Raw genomic sequence first — 17,434 nt, 5'->3', positions numbered from 1 at the left:
ACTTTTAAATGGACTTACAACACTAAGCTAAACATACGCGGACACATGAGAAATAGAGGTGAAACCAAACACGGCATCTGTGGTCTAGGAGGACAGCGAGGTCCCTGACCGAGGTGGGGGGCACAGCCTGGACACTGTCGGGGTGCATCGTTTCCTCGAGTCTCGACGTGCTGGAAACATGCGTGCACGGGGGGTGAACACGAGCTCGGCCAGCGGGCTCTCACGTGTGCATGGGGGGCGAACACGAGCTCGGCCAGCGGGCTCTCACGTGTGCATGGGGGGCGAACACGAGCTCGGCCAGCGGGCTCTCACGTGTGCATGGGGGGCGAACACGAGCTCGGCCAGCGGGCTCTCACGCGTTAGAGCTGTCTCCCTGAGGATCTAAGCAGCTCTTCTCGAGGAGGGATGAGAACAAGCACCTGGAGCCATGGTGTCCAGGTGGGAAAAAAGACAGAAGGGACAGGGAAGCCATTCATGAAACACAGACGCAGCTCCGACCCCGAAACCCAAGCCTCGACCTCGGACCTGCGGGGCCGGCTCCTCGCTCGCTGCCCTACGCCTTCGTGCACTCCAGGTTCAAAGGGCAGAGTCTGAGGACGTCCCCGCCACCTTCTCACACCAGCTCCCCTGCGGTCCTGCCCAGAGGACTTTCGAACAGAACAGTGACACACTGCCCCCGACTGCCCTTCAAGGGACCACGCTCACCTCGCGCCTGACCCACACGCAGTCACAGCCATGTGGGAACTGTCCAGCCAGACACCCCCGTCATACCCCGAAGATACAGACCTCCCGGCGCACGACACTTGCAGTTCTCTCCAGGTGATCCATTTTCCTTTTAGATTTCATTAAGCTTTAACAAAAATAAAATTGGGTTATAAAGCACCACTCTCATAAATACCATGAAATTAGCTGCCCCCTGTATCACCAAAACCTAACACGACACAGCCTACAGAAAGCTCAGGGGCACACATCTACCTACAGTTTAAGGGCCTGCTAACAGCATGTATACTTAAGACACGCTGTATCTCTTTCTGGACTTTGATACCCTTCCCACAGCCATCATCAGGTCAGGCGGCCTGGAAAATCAACCTCAAACGACACAGAGGCCTTGGCGACTCACCTGGTCAGAGTGAGGTGGCGCAGGGCACTGGCTGGCAGTCTCAACGGTGCAGCCAGAGCGCTGATGGCACCGACAGAGCCTCGCCACCGTCCGGGCGTCAGCACGGCAGCACACGCCATGGTGCTTCCTCGGCAAACATAAATCTGAAATTTAAGATTTTTTTAAAAAGATTTATGTATTTATTTGAAAGTCAGAGTTACACAGAGAGAGGAGAGGCAGAGAGAGAGGTCTCCCATCTGCTGGTTCACTCCCCAGTTAGCTGTAATGGCCGGTACTGCACTGATCCGAAGCCAGGAGCCAGGAGCTTCTTCTGGGTCTCCCACACGGGTGCAGGGGCCCAAAGACTTGGGCCATCCTCTACTGCTTTCCCAGCCGGTGCAGAGAGCTGTTCGGAAGTGGTACAGCCAGGTCTCAAACCAGCGTCCATATGGGATGCTGGCACTGCAGGCGGCGGCTTTACCTGCTACACCACAGCGCTAGCCCCTAAGATTATTTTAAGACAATTTTTTTTCTAAGATAACTTTAAGAGAATTTTTTTATAGTTCTAAATTTTATTATCTCCAATTCACAAATACACACCTTTTAAAATAATAACAAGGGATGCCGGTGCCGCGGCTCACTAGGCTAATCTTCCACCTGCAGCGCCGGCACACCAGGTTCTAGTCCCGGTCAGGGTGCTGGATTCTGTCCCGGTTGCCCCTCTTCCAGGCCAGCTCTCTGCTGTGGCCCGGGAGTGCAGTGGAGGATGGCCCAAGTGCTTGGGCCCTGCACCCGCATGGGAGACCAGGATAAGTACCTGGCTCCTGCCATCGGATCAGCGCGGTGCGCTGGTCGCAGTGCAACGGCCGCAGCGGCCACTGGAGGGTGAACCAACGGCAAAGGAAGACCTTTCTCTCTCTCTCACTGTCTACCCTGCCTGTCAAAAAAAAATAATAATAAAATAAAATAATAACAAAGGGCTGTGCTGTGGTGTAGCAGGTAAACCTGCTGTCTGCAGTGCCAGCATCTCATATGCTGCTCCACTTCCAATTCAGCTCTCTGCTATGGCCTGGGAAAGCAGTAGAAGATGGCCCAAGTCCTTGGGCCCCTGCACCCACACAGGAGAACTGGGAGAAGCTCCTGGTTCCTGGCTTCGGATCAGTGCAGCTCCGGCCGTTGCGGCCATCTGGGGAGTGAACCAGTGGATGAAGACCTCTCTCTCTGTAACTCTACCTTTCAAATAAAATAAATATTAAAACACACACACACACACACACACACACACGGAGAAATCCTTGGGACGAAACCCAGTGGAACAGCAGAGACAACTGTTACTGTGTCGTAAGGTCTGGGAATCTGGGCATGCTGCCCACAGCTTGAGGAGACATCTTCAGGTTCACGGCGAAGGGACGCCCACGAAAGGCACAATCCCCAGCTACCCCGAGCAGAATCTCTGAATTATCTCCTCCTTGGGGGAGTACAGCTTGAGAGCCTCCACTGCCCTCCCCCACACCGGTGACTCAGGCGTGGTTAGGCCAGCTGCTGGAGGGAAGCAGTTAGTGACCCTGCTAGGGAAGACACAGCCATCACCTTCCCCATCAGGTTCCGCAGGAGCACAGCTACCGCGCCAAGTCACCCCGGCAGACACGAGTGCTGCCGTACAGGAATCTCTTACGCGGAGGCAGCGGGGGAGTGGTTGAGGGCCACGGATGGACGGGAAGGAAACCCAGATGAATGCTGGCTTCCTCAGGCCTACGCCCAGGTGTGCCATCTTCTGTTGCCAAGGACAGGAGAGATGCTCCACCCGCTGGCCCACTCCATGGCACTGAACCCCCTCCCCGTCAATCCCCCTCTCTGTTTTCTTTCTCTGTAGCTCTGCCTTTCAGATGGATAATTTTTTTTTTACAGGCAGAGTGGAGTGGACAGTGAGAGAGAGAGAGAGACAGAGAGAAAGGTCTTCCTTTTTGCCATTGGTTCACCCTCCAATGGCTGCCGCGGCCGGCGCACCGCGCTGATCCAAAGGCAGGAGCCAGGTACTTCTCCTGGTCTCCCATGGGGTGCAGGGCCCAAGCACTTGGGACATCCTCCACTGCACTCCCGGGCCACAGCAGAGAGCTGGCCTGGAAGAGGGGCAACCGGGACAGAATCCGGCACCCCGATGTGGACTAGAACCTGGGGTGCCAGTGCCGCTAGGCAGAGGATTAGCCTATTGAGCCATGGCGCCGGCCGGATAAATAAATCTTTAAAAAGGAAAAAAGGTAAACTGAGTTGTCCATGGTCATGGAAAACAACTAAATAAAAAAATATATTGTACAACTCATTATTTTGGACAATTATCACTAAAATAAATTGTCTTCACTGTAGGATATGCTGTTTGGTGATTATGGTGTTTGAATGTTTTACCCCTCAAGTTAACTAGAAAACAAAGAAATTTTAATTTTTAAAAGCTTTTCTTTTCAGAATTCTAAAAAATCTTGTTTCATTAACAGTAATCATGACCAAGAGTGCCACCTACTGGTAAACAGAGAGTATTTTCGTAAAACTGTTCAAAGCACCTTGCGAAGCTTTTGACAATCTTTTAAATATTGGGTACTTAAAATACCCGGAGCCAGCACTGTAGTGTAGTTGGTAAAGCCGCTGCCTTCAGTGCCAGCATATGCATCCCACATCCTGCTCCACTTCCAATCCAGCTCTCTCTTATGGCCTGGGAAAGCAGTAGAAGATGGCCCAAATCCTTGGGTCCCTGCATCTATGTGGGAGACCTGGGAGAAGCTCCTAGCTTCGGATCAGTGCAGCTCTGGCTGTTGGGGCCATTTGGGGAGTGAACCAGTGGATGGAAAACCTCTACCTCTCTCTCTCTCTCTGGGCCTCTCCTTCTCTGTTTAACTCTGACTTTTTTTTTTTTTTTTTTTTTTTTTTTGACAGGCAGAGTTAAGACAGTGAGAGAGAGAGAGATAGAGAAAGGTCTTCCTTCCGTTGGTTCACTCCCCTAACGGCCGCCACGGTCGGCGCTGCACCAATCTGAAACCGGGAGCTGGGTGCTTCCTCTCAGTCTCCCATGCAGCTACAGGGACCCAAGCACTTGGGCCATCCTCCACTGCCCTCCCAGGCCACAGCAGAGAGCTGGACTGGAAGAGGAGCAACCGGGACTAGTACCTGGAACCCCAACCAGGACTAGAACCCGGGGTGCCGGTGCCACAGGTGGAGGATTAGTCTAGTGAGCCACGGTGCCGGCCAACTCTGACTTTCAAATAAATGAATAAATCTTTAAAAAAGAAAAAAACCATCCATTTTTTGAAATATTCTCAATGGTTTCATATATACAGCCTAAATATTTAATCAATCATAGCAGTTCAACATATATTAATGTCTTTTTTTTTTTTTTTTGACAGGCAGAGTGGACAGTGAGAGAGAGAAACAGAGAGAAAGGTCTTTCTTTGCTGTTGGTTCACCCTCCAATGGCCGCCGTGGCCAGCGCACCGCATTGATCCGAAGGCAGGAGCCAGGTGCTTCTCCTGGTCTCCCATGGGGTGCAGGGCCCAAGTAGTTGGGCCATCCTCCACTGTACTCCCTGGCCACAGCAGAGAGCTGGCCTGGAAGAGGGGCAACCGGGACAGAATCCGGTGCCTTGACCGGGACTAGAACCCGGTGTGCCGGCGCCGCAAGGCGCAGGATTAGCCTATTGAGCCGCGGCGCCGGCCAACATATATTAATTTCTAAAACCATATGGAAATAGCCCACCAATATTTATAACCTCGTAGACATTATCTTAGCAAAAAAAAAATGTCTTAATTCTATTTCTGAAACAAGGAAAATTACCATAGGTCCAGCATTGTGGCTCAGTGAGCTAGGCTGCCTACTGAATGCCAGTTCGAACCCTGGCTGCTCCACTTCCAATCCAGCTCCCAGCTGATGTGCCTGGGAAGGCAGTGGAGGATGGCTCAGGTGCTTAGGCCCCTGCTTCCCACATGTGAGACCTCAATGGAGCTCTTGGCTCCCCCAAGCAGATGGAAAATCTCTCATTGAAAAAAAAAAAAAAGAAAGAAAGAAAATATTAGAAATCCTAAATCAAAGCAATATCTGTTAAATAAGTAGTAAAACACATTACTCCAAGCAACAGGCTAACTCTAGTGCCTAAGATCAGTTACGCTGCTTTCAGTTCCACGAGTACATTCGGTTCATTCCGCACTGCTAGAGGCGCCGGGCACGTTAGGCCTGGGGCACAGGATAAAGACTCGGGGCAAGGCCCTTGCCTTCACGAAGTTTTCATTGCACTGTCGGAGACAGACGAAGGCACACAAATAACGAGGCAACTACAGGTTATGGGGAGTGTGACAAAGGAAGTAGCTGGGTGGGGCAATACCAAGAGAGGCCTCTCTGAAGTGGGGCCACCTGAGCTGAGACCTGAACCACGAAGAGGCGGCCAAGCAGATGTCATGGGCAGCGGAATTAGTGGGAACAAAGGCCCAGGTAAGAAACAAGCCTGGCATGTTACAGGAAGCGGGGCCAGTGTGAGTGGAGAGCAGGCCACTCAGTCCACTCAGTCCACTCCGGTCAGAGTGGTGTGAGACGAGCTGAGCAGGGGGACGTGTGCAGGGTCACTGCCAGCCATGAACCTTACCCTAAGGGTAAAGGGAAGCAACCAAAACTTTGAGTAAATCAGGAGAGGAACGTGATGGAATTTACATATTAAACTTCTAAAAAATTTGTTTGAAAGGCAGAGATTCAGGCACAGTGAGGAGAGAGAGCAAGCGAGCTGATGATTCACTCCCCAAATACCCACAACAGCCAGGGTTGGGTCAGGCCACATCCAGGGGCCAGGAATTCAATCTTGGATCTCCCACATGGGTGGCAGGGGCCCAGGTACGTGAGCCATCACCTGCTGCTTCCCACAGTGTGAATTAGCAGGAAGCTGGAATGGAGAGCAGAGCTGGCACTGGAAGCCGGGCATTCAGGTACGGGATGCAGTCGTCCGAACTGACATTTCAACAACCACACCAAACACCCAGCCCTAGCTTACATCTTGAAAGGACTGCTCAAGTTGCTGTGTGAAGAACAGATCATGAGAGGGAAGCATGGTGGAAGAAGGAAGTCTAGTTAGGAGGCTCTAGGCTAAGGTAATACTCATAGTAGGACACAGAAACTGCAGAAGTAGAATGTGGGGAGCAACCCGGACTGGACTGAGTTACTGGAATTAAGACTTATTCTATGCATCTGCTCTCCCACAATATGGCGCTGGGAGAGGAGGCAACAGCTTCCGCCCAGCTGCCTCTCACCAACTTGACAAGCTGCGGGACCTGCTCCTGATTGGAGGAGAGCAGCGTACTCGGCGTGTGGGCAGCCGAGTTGGGATTGGCGGAGGAGGACTATATAGGAGGAGAGAGACGGCATGCACCGGGAACATCTAAGGGGAACATCTAAGGGGAACACCTGTGCAGCCCCCGAGAAGAGCCGGCCGGCGGTGTGCCGCTCCCCTGCGGAAGTGGGGAATGTGGCCAGGGGGAACTGCCCTTCCACGGAGGTGGAAGGGATAGTAGCCAACCCGGGAAGAACCAGCAGCAAACCCGGGGAGGGCCGAGCAGACGAAAGAACAGCGCAGGGTCCTGTGTCGTTCCTCCATGAAGACGGGGAGCGACAGTAGAACACGGAATATATTTCGGAATCAGAGCCCTATAATTTGGTGACTTATTGCGTGGGGTGTGGTAGAGCAGTGAAACACCAAGAAGCCTCAAAGGGCATGAACGCACTGACACAAAGTCCAGTCACAGAACAACTGTGGCACCTGCCAATTCCGAGTCCTGGGTGTCACTGAATTCGCAAAGGGGCTCCCAGGATTTGTAAGGGAACCTCAGTGGTACAGAGTGTGTGACTTGTACCAGTGGAGGATCTGGCCTCAGGTGTGACCCCACGTGTTTGGATCTTACCATTTTAACAATTACCCACACTGCCTCAATGGACTGCTGAGAGAAATAAAAGAAATAATGTCTACAGGAGTACCTGGGAAGTAAAGTGTTACTAAAAATAAAGCCAAGGGGCTGGCGCTGTGGCATAGTGGGCTAAGCCTCTGCCTGTGGCGCTGGCATCCCATATGGGCACTGGTTCATATCCTGGCTGCTCCTCTTCCAATCCAGCTCTCTGCTATGGCCTGGGAAAGCAGTAGAAGATGACCCAAGTGCTTGGGCCCTGCACCTGCGTGGGAGACCCAGTAGAAGCTCCTGGCTCCTGCCTTCGGATCAGCCCAGCTCTGGCTGTTGCAGCCATTTGGGGAGTAAACTAGTAGATGGAAGACCTTTCTCTCTGTCTCTCCCTCTCATTGTCTATAACTCTGCCTCTCAAATAAAAATAAATAAATAAAGCCAAATACATCAATCCCCACCCCCTTCCTTGCCAAGCAGCTGGAACAGTAATGTTCTGACAGTGCTGAAGGCCAGCTCCCCTGGCTGACACTCAACACTGCTCACAAAATATAGTTTCTATTACACAGTTATGACCTGGTTGCAAATCTGATCTTAGGTTAGCAACTGTGGCCGCTGTCACAGCAGTGTCAACTATTATGATAAAAAATAAAAATAAACCTGTGATATCAAAGGACTCTGAAGCAACTAGTAATTGTATTTGCATTGGCTAAAAATGTGTCATTCCAGGTTTGTATTGCCTTTTAGGAACAAATGTGAAGTTGAGTAGTCTTGTAATACTGTACTTAAAAGCACTGGGTAGAATGAAAAAAGAAACATCTCCCTTCTCTTCAGCACACATCAACCTGGGCAGAACCACCAGAGGAACCGCCTGTGGCCAGACGAGGAGGAGGACTGACGGAGGGCAGGAGGGCCGCAGTGCAGAAGGCCAAGGAGAGCCCACAAATCTAGGTTTCAAGGGATCAGAACAGCTGTAGTGCAAAACCTATGTCTGTTAGATCTAGCTCTGCTCCAAACCCCATTTCACCATAAATGGCCTTGTAGTTCACTACGAGCCAAGGTTCTAGGATCAGAGATCGCAGGTCTCATCACAGCTTTCCGAAACTTTCTAGCTTTGCCTGAGCAAATTCTTCGGCCCCCAAGTTACAGATGGGACTGATTTCGCTACCTCATTGGGCTGTTTTTACATACAGGATGTGGCACAGGGCCCAGCTTACAGTGTCAACCTGCCTTAGTAAGTAACTCATTCATTTTTGCTTCTCCATTTTAGCTGATATGAGGGCCCTTCAAAAAGTTTGTGGAAAACGGAATTAAAAATCGAGCTTATTTAACTTATTAATGCAAAAATATCTGAAATCATATATATGAGTACAGACTTAAAGAAAAGTTGGAAAATAATAAGGAAAAGCCACTTGACAATTCCTATAACTTTTGGGATCACCAACATTAGATTTTAGGATTCTCTAAGAGGGGTCGATTCTCTGGTGTAGTAGGCTAAGCCTCCACCTGTGGCGCTGGTATCCTATTTAGGAGCCAGATCCTGTCTCAGCTGCTCCTCTTCCGATCCAGCTCTCTGCTTATGGCCTGGGAACGCAGTAGAAGATGGCCTAAGTGCTTGGGCCCGGGCACCCGTGTGGGAGGCCCAGAAGACGCTCCTGGCTCCTGGTTTTGGATCAGCCCAGCTGCAGCGGTTGCAGCCATTTGGGGAGTGAACCAGTCAGTGGATGGAAGACCTTTCTGTCTCTCCCTCTGTCTGTAACTCTACCTTAATAATGAAATCTTAAAAAATTCTGTAAGAGTCTTTAGCAAATTGTTTTTGACAGATCTAAATTACCTTCCTTTTAAAATGTTTTATTTATTTTTTAAAAAGTTTTATTTAGGGGCTGGCGTTGTGACACAGTGAGTTGAGCTGCCGCCTGTTAACTCTGGCATCCCATATGGGCACCAGTTCAAGTCCCGGCTGCTCCACTTGTGATCCAGCTCTCTGCTAAAGCGCCTGGGAAAGCAGGGAAGATGGGCCAAGTGCTTCCACACCTGCCGGCCACATGTTAGACCTGGATGAAGCTCCTGGTTTCGGCCCGGCCCAGCTCCGGCCGTTGCAGCCATCTGGGGAGTGAACCAGCAGATTGGAAGCTCCTCCACTCGTTCAGTCTTTCCTTATAAAATTTTATTTAGTTTAACTGACTTGTAAGGCAAAGTGACAGAGAGAGAGAGAGAGAGAGGGAGAGAGAAAGCTCTTCCATCCACTGGTCCACTTCCCCAAATGCCCACAACAGCCAGGGCTGGGCCAGCCTGAAACCAGGAGCCCAGAACTCCATCCAGGTCTTCCAAATGGGTAGCAAGCACTACAGGAAGGACCTGGCGCTCCCAGGACGTATTAGCAGGGACCTGGATGAAAGTGGGGGTGCCAGGAGTCAAAGCAGCACTGTAATACGGGACATGGATGTTCCAAGCGGCAGCTTAACCTGCTGCACCCAAAATCCACCCCTAATTTTTACTTATTTTTAAACTTACTTGAAAGGTAGAGAGTCACAGAGTGAGAAACAGAGATCCTCCATCCACTGGTTCACCCTCCAAATGTCCACAACAGCCAAGGCTGGGCGAGGACAAAGCCAGGAGTTAGGAACTCAATCCAGGTCTCTCAAAGGTGACAGGGACCCAAAGACCTGGGCCACCAACCACCGCCTCCCAGGAAGTGCATTAGCCAGAAGCTTCAATCAGCAGAATCAGGACTTAAGCTCTCTGATACGAGATGCCAACAGCCCAAGTAGCATCCTAACTGCTATGCCAAACACCTGCCCCCCAACACAATTTATACTTTCAGGAGCCAAACAGGACTGTATCCACTTCTGTACGTTCAAAAATGGCTCACGTAAGCCCTAAAGATAGTACCTAACTTCAAAACGATCACTGGAACCACAGAGCCTGCAGAATCTGCCTTTGCCTCACTTTCAGGCTACCCGGGCAGTACTTGTACCTACAGAGAGCAGAGAGCAGAGAGCACTTTGAGACCCGCTGGGATTCTTCCTTTGCCCAGACAGATCGGAATCTTCACATTTAACCCTGAGCAAGTTTGGTAAATGTTTTCTAACTGCTGGAAGGATCTCCAGTTATGCAAAACAGAGTGTGAAATGCTTGAAAGAATCTTCTATAAACTCTTTTCATGTAACTTCTGGAGTTTCTCCCAAAGACTACTCTGCCTTTAGGTTTCTGTTAAAAGGGTACCAAGTGGAGCTTCAATTCGATGTACACAACACTGGTAATTCATGCAAACATCTCAGTGTGGGTATGCAAGCACAGAGGTGTGCTATGCATATGTGCTATGTAAATGTAACTGTGTGTGTACGTGTAAATATGTGAATACTATATGTGATTGTTGAACCAAATAAAACAATTTCCATGCAAAAGTAGAATGTAAGCTCTGAAAACGATATGATAATCATCTCCAGTTCAACTCTTTCTTAGTTAGAAGATGAATAAGGTCCAAAGAAAGTAAATATCTGGGGCTGGCGCTGTGGTGCAGCAGGTTAATGCCCTGGCCTGAAGTGCCCGCAGCCCATATGGGCGCCGGTTCGAGACCTGGCTGCTCCACTTCCGATCCAGCTCTCTGCTATGGCCTGGGAAAGCAGTAGAAGATGGCCCAAGTGCTTGGGCCCCTGCACCCACGTGGGAGACCCGGAAGAAGCTCCTGGCTCTCGGCTTTGGATCAGTTCAACTCCAGCTGTTGCGGCCAACTGGGGAGTGAACCAGCAGATGAAAGACTTCTCTCTCTCTGCCTCTCCTCTCTCTGTGTAACTCTGATTTTCAAATAAAATAAATAAATTTTTTTAAAAAAAGTAAATATCCACCGTCCACAGCTACTGTGTAAGCAAGTGCGATTGAGTGCTGATCCTCGTTTCTGAGTCGTCTGTTTTTCACAACACTGCCCCCTTTCTCCACCGGCATACGGACAGTAACGGTGCGCCTGGCTGCACCAAAACAGGCACCAGCACTGTTTTCAAGACAAACCACGTCTGACTTGCATTTCCCTTCAAGACATACAGAGGCCTCAGGCTGATAACCCCGCCCACTGACATCAATCCTTTTACAAAGTGAGTTCAGTAAAGTGTTCTCAGGTGTTGCAGGGAGCCGGGATCTTCATTAGTACCTAGGGGTGTAATCTTGGCCGAGATTCACTCTCCGTATCGCAGCTTTTAGACTCATAAAATGAACCAACACCTAAACAAACCCCTACAGTCAACGGGAGAATGAGCGCAATGCCTGCCACCTAAAAGCTCCCCAGAACAAAAGGTGATGTTACTACTGCTACCACGTATCAGTGTCGTTAGTAATGCAGGTGTGGGTCCCTTCAGCATCGCAGTACCGGGTACCCTAAGATGGCTGGGGTGGGGGAAAGACGGGGATACCTGCAGCAGGAGTTGTAACCAAGCTAGGCTTCGCCCCGCGCTCAAGGTCACCTGGTGAACAGAAACTCCACGGTAACTGTCCGTCACTGGGCAGCGACTTCGTGGCGGCTCAGGTCAGATTGAGTCCAGATCCTGGGAGCTCCCGCCGTGGCAAGAGACCCATCAAATCTGCGCGCTCTCATGCCCTTCCCCGAGGGGCAGGTGGGTATCACCCGGCGCCTGCTGCCCCGTCGGCGGGCTGTTTAAGGCTCGAGTCAGCCACAAGGAGCAAAGACCAGCCACAGTGAGCACCAGACCCGTAGTCCCAGCCAAGAGCCGCGCGGTGCCCTGGGAAGCTCCGAGGTCGCGGACGTGACGTGTAGCCGCCCGAGGGGACCCCACGTGCTATTGGTCGCAGCAGTCCAATGGGAGGAACGACACCGAGCAGGTAACGCCCTCTTTGGAAGGTCGCCGCCCCTAGCTCCGCCATCTCCATGGCGACCGCGACCCGGTCACCCTTTTGGCCTCTCTTGCGTCACTGCCTATGCGCCGGAAGTATTCCTGCGCCGATCCGTGGTGCGGACCGGAAACATTATAGGGGCCGGCGCCCCAGAAGTCAGACGGAAGTGGTTTGGGACTGGTCATGAAGTAGTTGTTTGCCGGCCCCAGTGACCATGGCGGTGTTTCACGACGAAGTGGAGATCGAGGACTTCCAATATGATGAGGACTCGGAGACGTATTTCTATCCCTGCCCTTGTGGGGATAACTTCTCCATCACCAAGGTAACTCCCGGGCCCGTGCTCAGCGACTCAGTGGGCATGCGCCGGCGCCCCGCCGGCTTCCTTCCGGTGTGGCAGAGGCTCGAGTCGCTCCAGCGCTGTCTTCCCTGTTTGAATTCCCTTCCTCTCGCCGCCAGTCAATACCTGAGCTCTCAGTGGGTCTGGTTACGCCGCGGAGGGGGTGGCCGAGAGCCCAACTCTCCCGGCGCTGCGGATCGGCCCAGGATCCCTTCTCGAAATACTGTACTTGTGGGGGCCGAGGGGCGCGTCTCTTTCCCGGAGATCCCGAGGCGCCTGGACCCCACCCAGCCCTCTGGGTGTTTCTCTAGGGAGGAATGAGCCGGCGCTTCTCGAGGAAGGCCCTTTCGGCTCTCACGCATCCTGCCGGGTGGCAAAAGGAGATCTACACGGAGGGGCGGGAGGTGGTGAGGGGGAGGCCATGCTGACCGCACCGTGTTTGGTTTCGTTGTAGGAAGATCTGGAGAATGGGGAAGACGTGGCAACGTGCCCTAGCTGCTCTCTCATTATAAAAGTGATTTATGACAAAGTAAGGGGCGTCGTTTAAAAGGGGGGCGGGGCGCTGGCAGGGACCTGGAGCAGCTTGTCTGTGACCTGTAAGTGCTAGGGAGGATGCAGTATTTTTAAACAGCTTTTAAAAACAGCCATTAGAATTTTTAAAGTTCAAGTTATGTTACTTATTGTAGCTCTGGAGAGAGGAATAAAACTAATGAAAATGACATCTTAAAGAGAAAAACCATTACAAAGGTTATCAGTTGTCTTATTTTAAAATTTATTTATTTGAAAATCAGAGTTAGAAAGGGAGAGACAAAGAGCGAGAGTTTCTGTCTGCTGGTTGACTCCTCGGGTAGCTGCAGCTGGCTAAAAGCAGGATCCTGGAACTCCATCCAGGGCTCCCACATTCTGTGTGTTGGGGGGGGGGTGTCGGATTTGGGGCCATCTGCGACTGCTTTCCCAAGTACATTTTAATGGAGCTGGATCTGAAGTAGCGCAGCTGGGACCTGACCCGTGCTTAGCCTGCTGAGTCATGGGGACAAAGCCTGATTGGAGAAAACTGGTTGGAGGGAATGGAAGAATAGCAGGCAGCAAGTATAAGCACTTCTTCCTAGGCAGATCGAGGAGTTGGAGTTGACTAAATGAGTAGGAGCAGGTGAGAGGAGAGTGACTGTGGTCCTTGTGGAATGCAGCCAGGTAATGAGACTGTCAGAGGAGCGGGGGCAGTGGTGGTCCAGAAGGGTTGAGCTAGGAGACCCAGGGCAGCAGGGACTCGATGTGAGTGGGTGACGGAGAGGGAAGGAGCGCCTGGGACAGAGAGGCAGGTGGCCCCACTCTGAAGGCCTGTGTTACGAGGCTCTGACAGCACGGAGGCCCACCAGAGGCGCATGTAGCTTAGAGTAGGGCTTTGTCTCAGTGTCCACACCTTTGATGTTGTAGCCCTGGGAGTCCCTTGTGGTCCCTTGTGGTGTGGGGCAGTCTTGTGCATTGTAGAATATTTACCAGCATCCATATCTCTACCCGTTGTAGAGGATTGTGTCTGCTCAGAGTGTTTCCAGAAATTGTCAGATGTTTCTTGGAGACAAAAGGATATTTTAAGAAACAGGTTGAGAAGACCTATCCCCTCCCCCCCTTTTTTTTTGACAGGCAGAGTGGACAGTGAGAGAGAGACAGAAAGGTCTTCCTTTTCTGTTGGTTCAGCCCCCAAATGGCCGATGCAGCCGGCACACCGCGCTGATCTGAAGGCAGGAGCCAGGTGCTTCTCCTGGTCTCCCATGCGGGTGCAGGGCCCAAGCACTTGGGCCATCCTCCACTGCCTTCCCGGGCCACAGCAGAGAGCTGGCCTGGAAGAGGGGCAACCGGGACAGAATCCGGTGCCCCGACCGGGACTAGAACCCGGTGTGCCAGCGCCGCAGGCGTAGGATTAGCCTAGTGAGTCGCGGCGCCAGCTAAAGACCTATCCCTTTGAGATGCAGGAAGTAATACCTTTGAGGAGGGCAGATATTTGAATGACCAAATATTGAAGTAATTAACAAACTTAAAAGATGGAACCTGTGATTATGTGATTTCCAAAAAGTACTCTGTAGTGAAGATAGACATGTTAAGCTTGTTTATAAGTTATTCATTAAATAATGCATTCAGGACTGAATACTGATAATACTTTTAACATTCTAATTCTGGTACTGACGTTGGCTCTTTAAACAAGGATGAAATAACAAATTGAAAAATTAAGTTAACAGGGTTGATTCTGTAACAAAATGAAAGTTTCATATTATTGCCTTTGTGACATGGAAACTCACTGGTTAATGTCATTTCTTCTGCCTTAGGATCAGTTTATGTGTGGAGAAACAGTCCCAGCCCCATCAACCAACAAAGAATTGGTTAAATGCTAATGAAGCCTTCAGGAAAGCAAACCCTGAGAGCTGGGCCAGAGCCACGATGGAAACATCAGACGCACAAAACACAAGCGCTCCTGGACAGGGATTCTTTCCTAGTGCTGACTTCGCCGTCAAATAAAGAGCCAGTCCGCAGCATGACATAGCTGGATTTCGTGTGAGAACCCTGAATTGGAAGTATTCTTAATTGTCCATCTGGATTTCAGGGAAGATAATTTCAAATCAGTGCTTTCTTTCCCTCAGTTTCATCATTTTTATATGTGAAGCCTGATAACTGTCAGCTACCTCATTCATTAGCATTCCCTGAAAAAAGGGGACTGTATTTTTAATGTGGCTATTAAGAGAATTAAAATTAGCCCTTCCTTTGAAATTTGACATCAATCTGCTGTTCTAAATTTAAGAAAATTCATTTTTCCTGTCAGCATGCTGGATCACACGTCCAGCCCATCTCCTCTGTTACCATTGTTACTGCGTTCACACTCTGATCAGCCTGCTTTTTTGTTGCACTTTATGCACAGAGTTTGTTCATAATTTCTCTAGAGCTAAAAGAGAATTCCAAAGTGAAATCGTCAGACGATTTGGAGTTTCCTTACATTCTACATGTTCCTTGAAAAGACAACAAAAACAAAAGCCCCTAAAGGAAGGGACATTGGTAATAGAATGAGGAAAGCAGAACATGCCAACCTAGTAGTGAAATGCTAAAACGATTTTTGCCAGATCAGAGCAGATACTCTTAGATCTGGGTTTTTGTGTGAATTTTAGATAGGGCTGATGTGATTGTGTTTTGGGTGTGGGTGGGGTTGATGTCTTCATGGCTGGCTGCAGTCATTTCAGTGTATCACAGTGTCAGCTCACTGCTACTGGAAGGGAAAGCCTACGACAGAGCCTGAGTTTGGAAATGGAAGGCCTGGTGCAAACAGATAAGCTCGCACAGGCACCTCAGGTTAGCCTGTGTGACACGCAAGCAGACCAGACATGCGCTTCAGCAGGGAACTATTGCTGGGAGAAAAGAACTGTGTAAAGATAAGCTGTCAGTCTGTGCTGAGAGTAGCAAGAAATTAGGATCACCTAGAAATTAGAAAATTCCCTTGATATAAATATATTCCAGCTTTATAAATACAATATTAAAAATTCCTGGCAGGTGGTTTTGGAAGTGACTTGTGCAGTTACAAAAACAGCTTGCTAGAATGTGTGTGTTTTACTGGTTGGTACATGTGCTGCACATACTAATTGGAGTGGCCAGTTTTTCCCTGGCAACAGGGTGGCTGTGTACAACCTTTAGGCCAAGACTTAACTAAAGCACCAGAAATGGATGCTGTGAGTGCCTGGTACGTTAGACGGCATATTCTTGGTGTGGTGAGAGACTGCATTGCCGTTTAGGACACAGACACCCTGGAAGTCGTCTACACTGCTTTGCAAAGAAAACAGTGACTGCTCAGATGACCAGCAGAAGATACGTGCCATCTCTGGTGGGAACGAGCTGCAGAGAGAAAGGAACTATGCCATGCTCCTGTTGATGGTTGTGTAGTCGCTGTTAACCTGATAACTGTTGATGAATTGCACAGAACAGATACCTCTGATGTAGCTCTTTGGAGCGTAAAAGAACAGAAAGAAAAGGTGCCCAAGTCCAAACACCCCAGTTGGAGAGAAACGAACAGCACTGGCAGCCTGTGGTCAGGGACCCACTGCAGTAACTGGGATGATCTCGTTTCTGAAGCAGCGGAAACATCCATTTTGTGGATGACCAAAGACCCCATGGGAATTAATCCTGTGTGTAGCAGAAAGTTACACTCAGTGTGGCTCGAGGCCCGTGTGGTGTGTGTGCCTTGTTTAGCCCAACAGACATTTCTGGAGCACCTCAGAACTGGTTAGTGATCGCGGCTCCACCTCTTAGCTGCTTCGTAGTCTGGCAAGGCTGGTGGATTCGCATCTGTACAATTAGGGGCCTGGATCGGGTCCTTTCTCAGCAGCCAGTCTCAGGCTTGCTAGTTTGCAGAAACTGAAATGGCAATGGAGACCTTTTATAAAGAAACGAAATCATGAATTATGGAGGGCACTCCACTCTGGTAGCTTGGTATTACCACACTTTTCAGTGTAAATTTATAAGATCAATGACTTAAAGGATTTTATATACACTTTTGTATATACATTGAGAAGCATTTTTCTTGGAAAGCACCCAACCCTGGTCCTAACTGTACTGATATTTATTACTAGGATAAATTCTATTGGCCTGTAAAATAAAGTCATATAGCTCAGTTTGTGTTCATGTGGTTTCTCTTCTCCTAAATATCAACATTAGAAATTATTTCAAAGGCAAGAGTGACAGGGAAAGGGATCTTCAGTCTGCGGGTTCACTCCCGCAAATGCCTGCCAGAGCCGAGGCTGTGCCATGCTGAAGCCAGGAGCCTGGAACTCCATCTGGGTCTCCCACGTGGGTGGCAGGGGACCAGGTACTTCATCTGCCTTCTCAGGCACATTAGCAGTTTGCTGGATCTGGAGCAGAGTAGCCAGGACTGGAACCCGCACTCCGTCAGGTGGGCATTCCAACTGGCAGTTTAACCAGTTGATGCAACACCAGCCCATAAATAAGGTTTTGGTGTAGTTTTTTTATGAGGTAGAAATTTTTTAACTGGCTTTGGGGCATTGTACAGTGGATGGAGAGAAGGTTTTTTAAAATAGGGAAGAAATTGCCATTGCACAGTTTGACCATTGAATCTGGGCTTTGGGTTTTAATTGTTACTGAAAAAGATGAGGTTTGAGTCAAGTGGTAATACTGCGAAGTTAGTAGATACCCTTAGGTCAGTGACTCAGTCTGTTGCTGGAAAAGAGGGCTGATGCTTTGTTTAAG

At 50.0% G+C, this 17,434-nt stretch overlaps 2 protein-coding genes across 7 annotated transcripts in view; one reads left to right on the top strand and one right to left on the bottom strand.

Annotated features, from left to right (window-relative positions):
* Positions 1-11,878, bottom strand: part of OXNAD1 (oxidoreductase NAD binding domain containing 1) — a 63,409-nt gene extending 51,531 nt beyond the window's left edge. For 2 of the 5 annotated variants that reach the window (XR_016233317.1, XM_002716189.6), the window contains exons 1-3: positions 11,472-11,780; positions 1,121-1,263; positions 787-850 (exon numbers count right to left, since the gene is read on the bottom strand). Coding sequence is in view for 3 of the 5 variants with exons in the window: in XM_002716189.6 (XP_002716235.3) it covers positions 787-850; positions 1,121-1,239 (183 nt within the window). In the remaining 2 variants the exon portion in view is untranslated. Of the gene's footprint in view, positions 1-786; positions 851-1,120; positions 1,264-9,528; positions 9,611-11,420 lie in introns of all 5 variants that reach the window. The other 3 variants (XM_051818493.3, XR_007908699.3, XM_008266044.5) reach the window with 3 other exon arrangements.
* Positions 11,879-11,924: 46 nt separating this feature from the next.
* On the top strand, positions 11,925-16,841 carry DPH3 (diphthamide biosynthesis 3). 2 transcript variants are annotated; one of them, XM_002716188.6, is made up of 3 exons: positions 11,925-12,181; positions 12,651-12,725; positions 14,518-16,841. In XM_002716188.6, exons 1-3 carry the CDS (start codon positions 12,074-12,076, stop codon positions 14,581-14,583), a joined length of 249 nt encoding a protein of 82 aa, XP_002716234.1. In that variant the 5' UTR covers positions 11,925-12,073; the 3' UTR covers positions 14,584-16,841. The 2 variants fall into 2 exon arrangements, with proteins under 2 accessions (XP_002716234.1, XP_002716233.1); XM_002716187.6 differs by lacking the exon at positions 12,651-12,725 and having other exon boundaries at positions 11,937-12,181.
* The last annotated feature ends 593 nt before the right edge of the window (positions 16,842-17,434 follow it).

Source organism: Oryctolagus cuniculus, chromosome 4 (genome assembly GCF_051225735.1).
Source record: "Oryctolagus cuniculus isolate XC-2025 breed Fujian yellow rabbit chromosome 4, ASM5122573v1, whole genome shotgun sequence".
Taxonomy (NCBI): domain Eukaryota; kingdom Metazoa; phylum Chordata; class Mammalia; order Lagomorpha; family Leporidae; genus Oryctolagus; species Oryctolagus cuniculus.
This window is presented reverse-complemented; position numbering and strand designations above follow the sequence as displayed.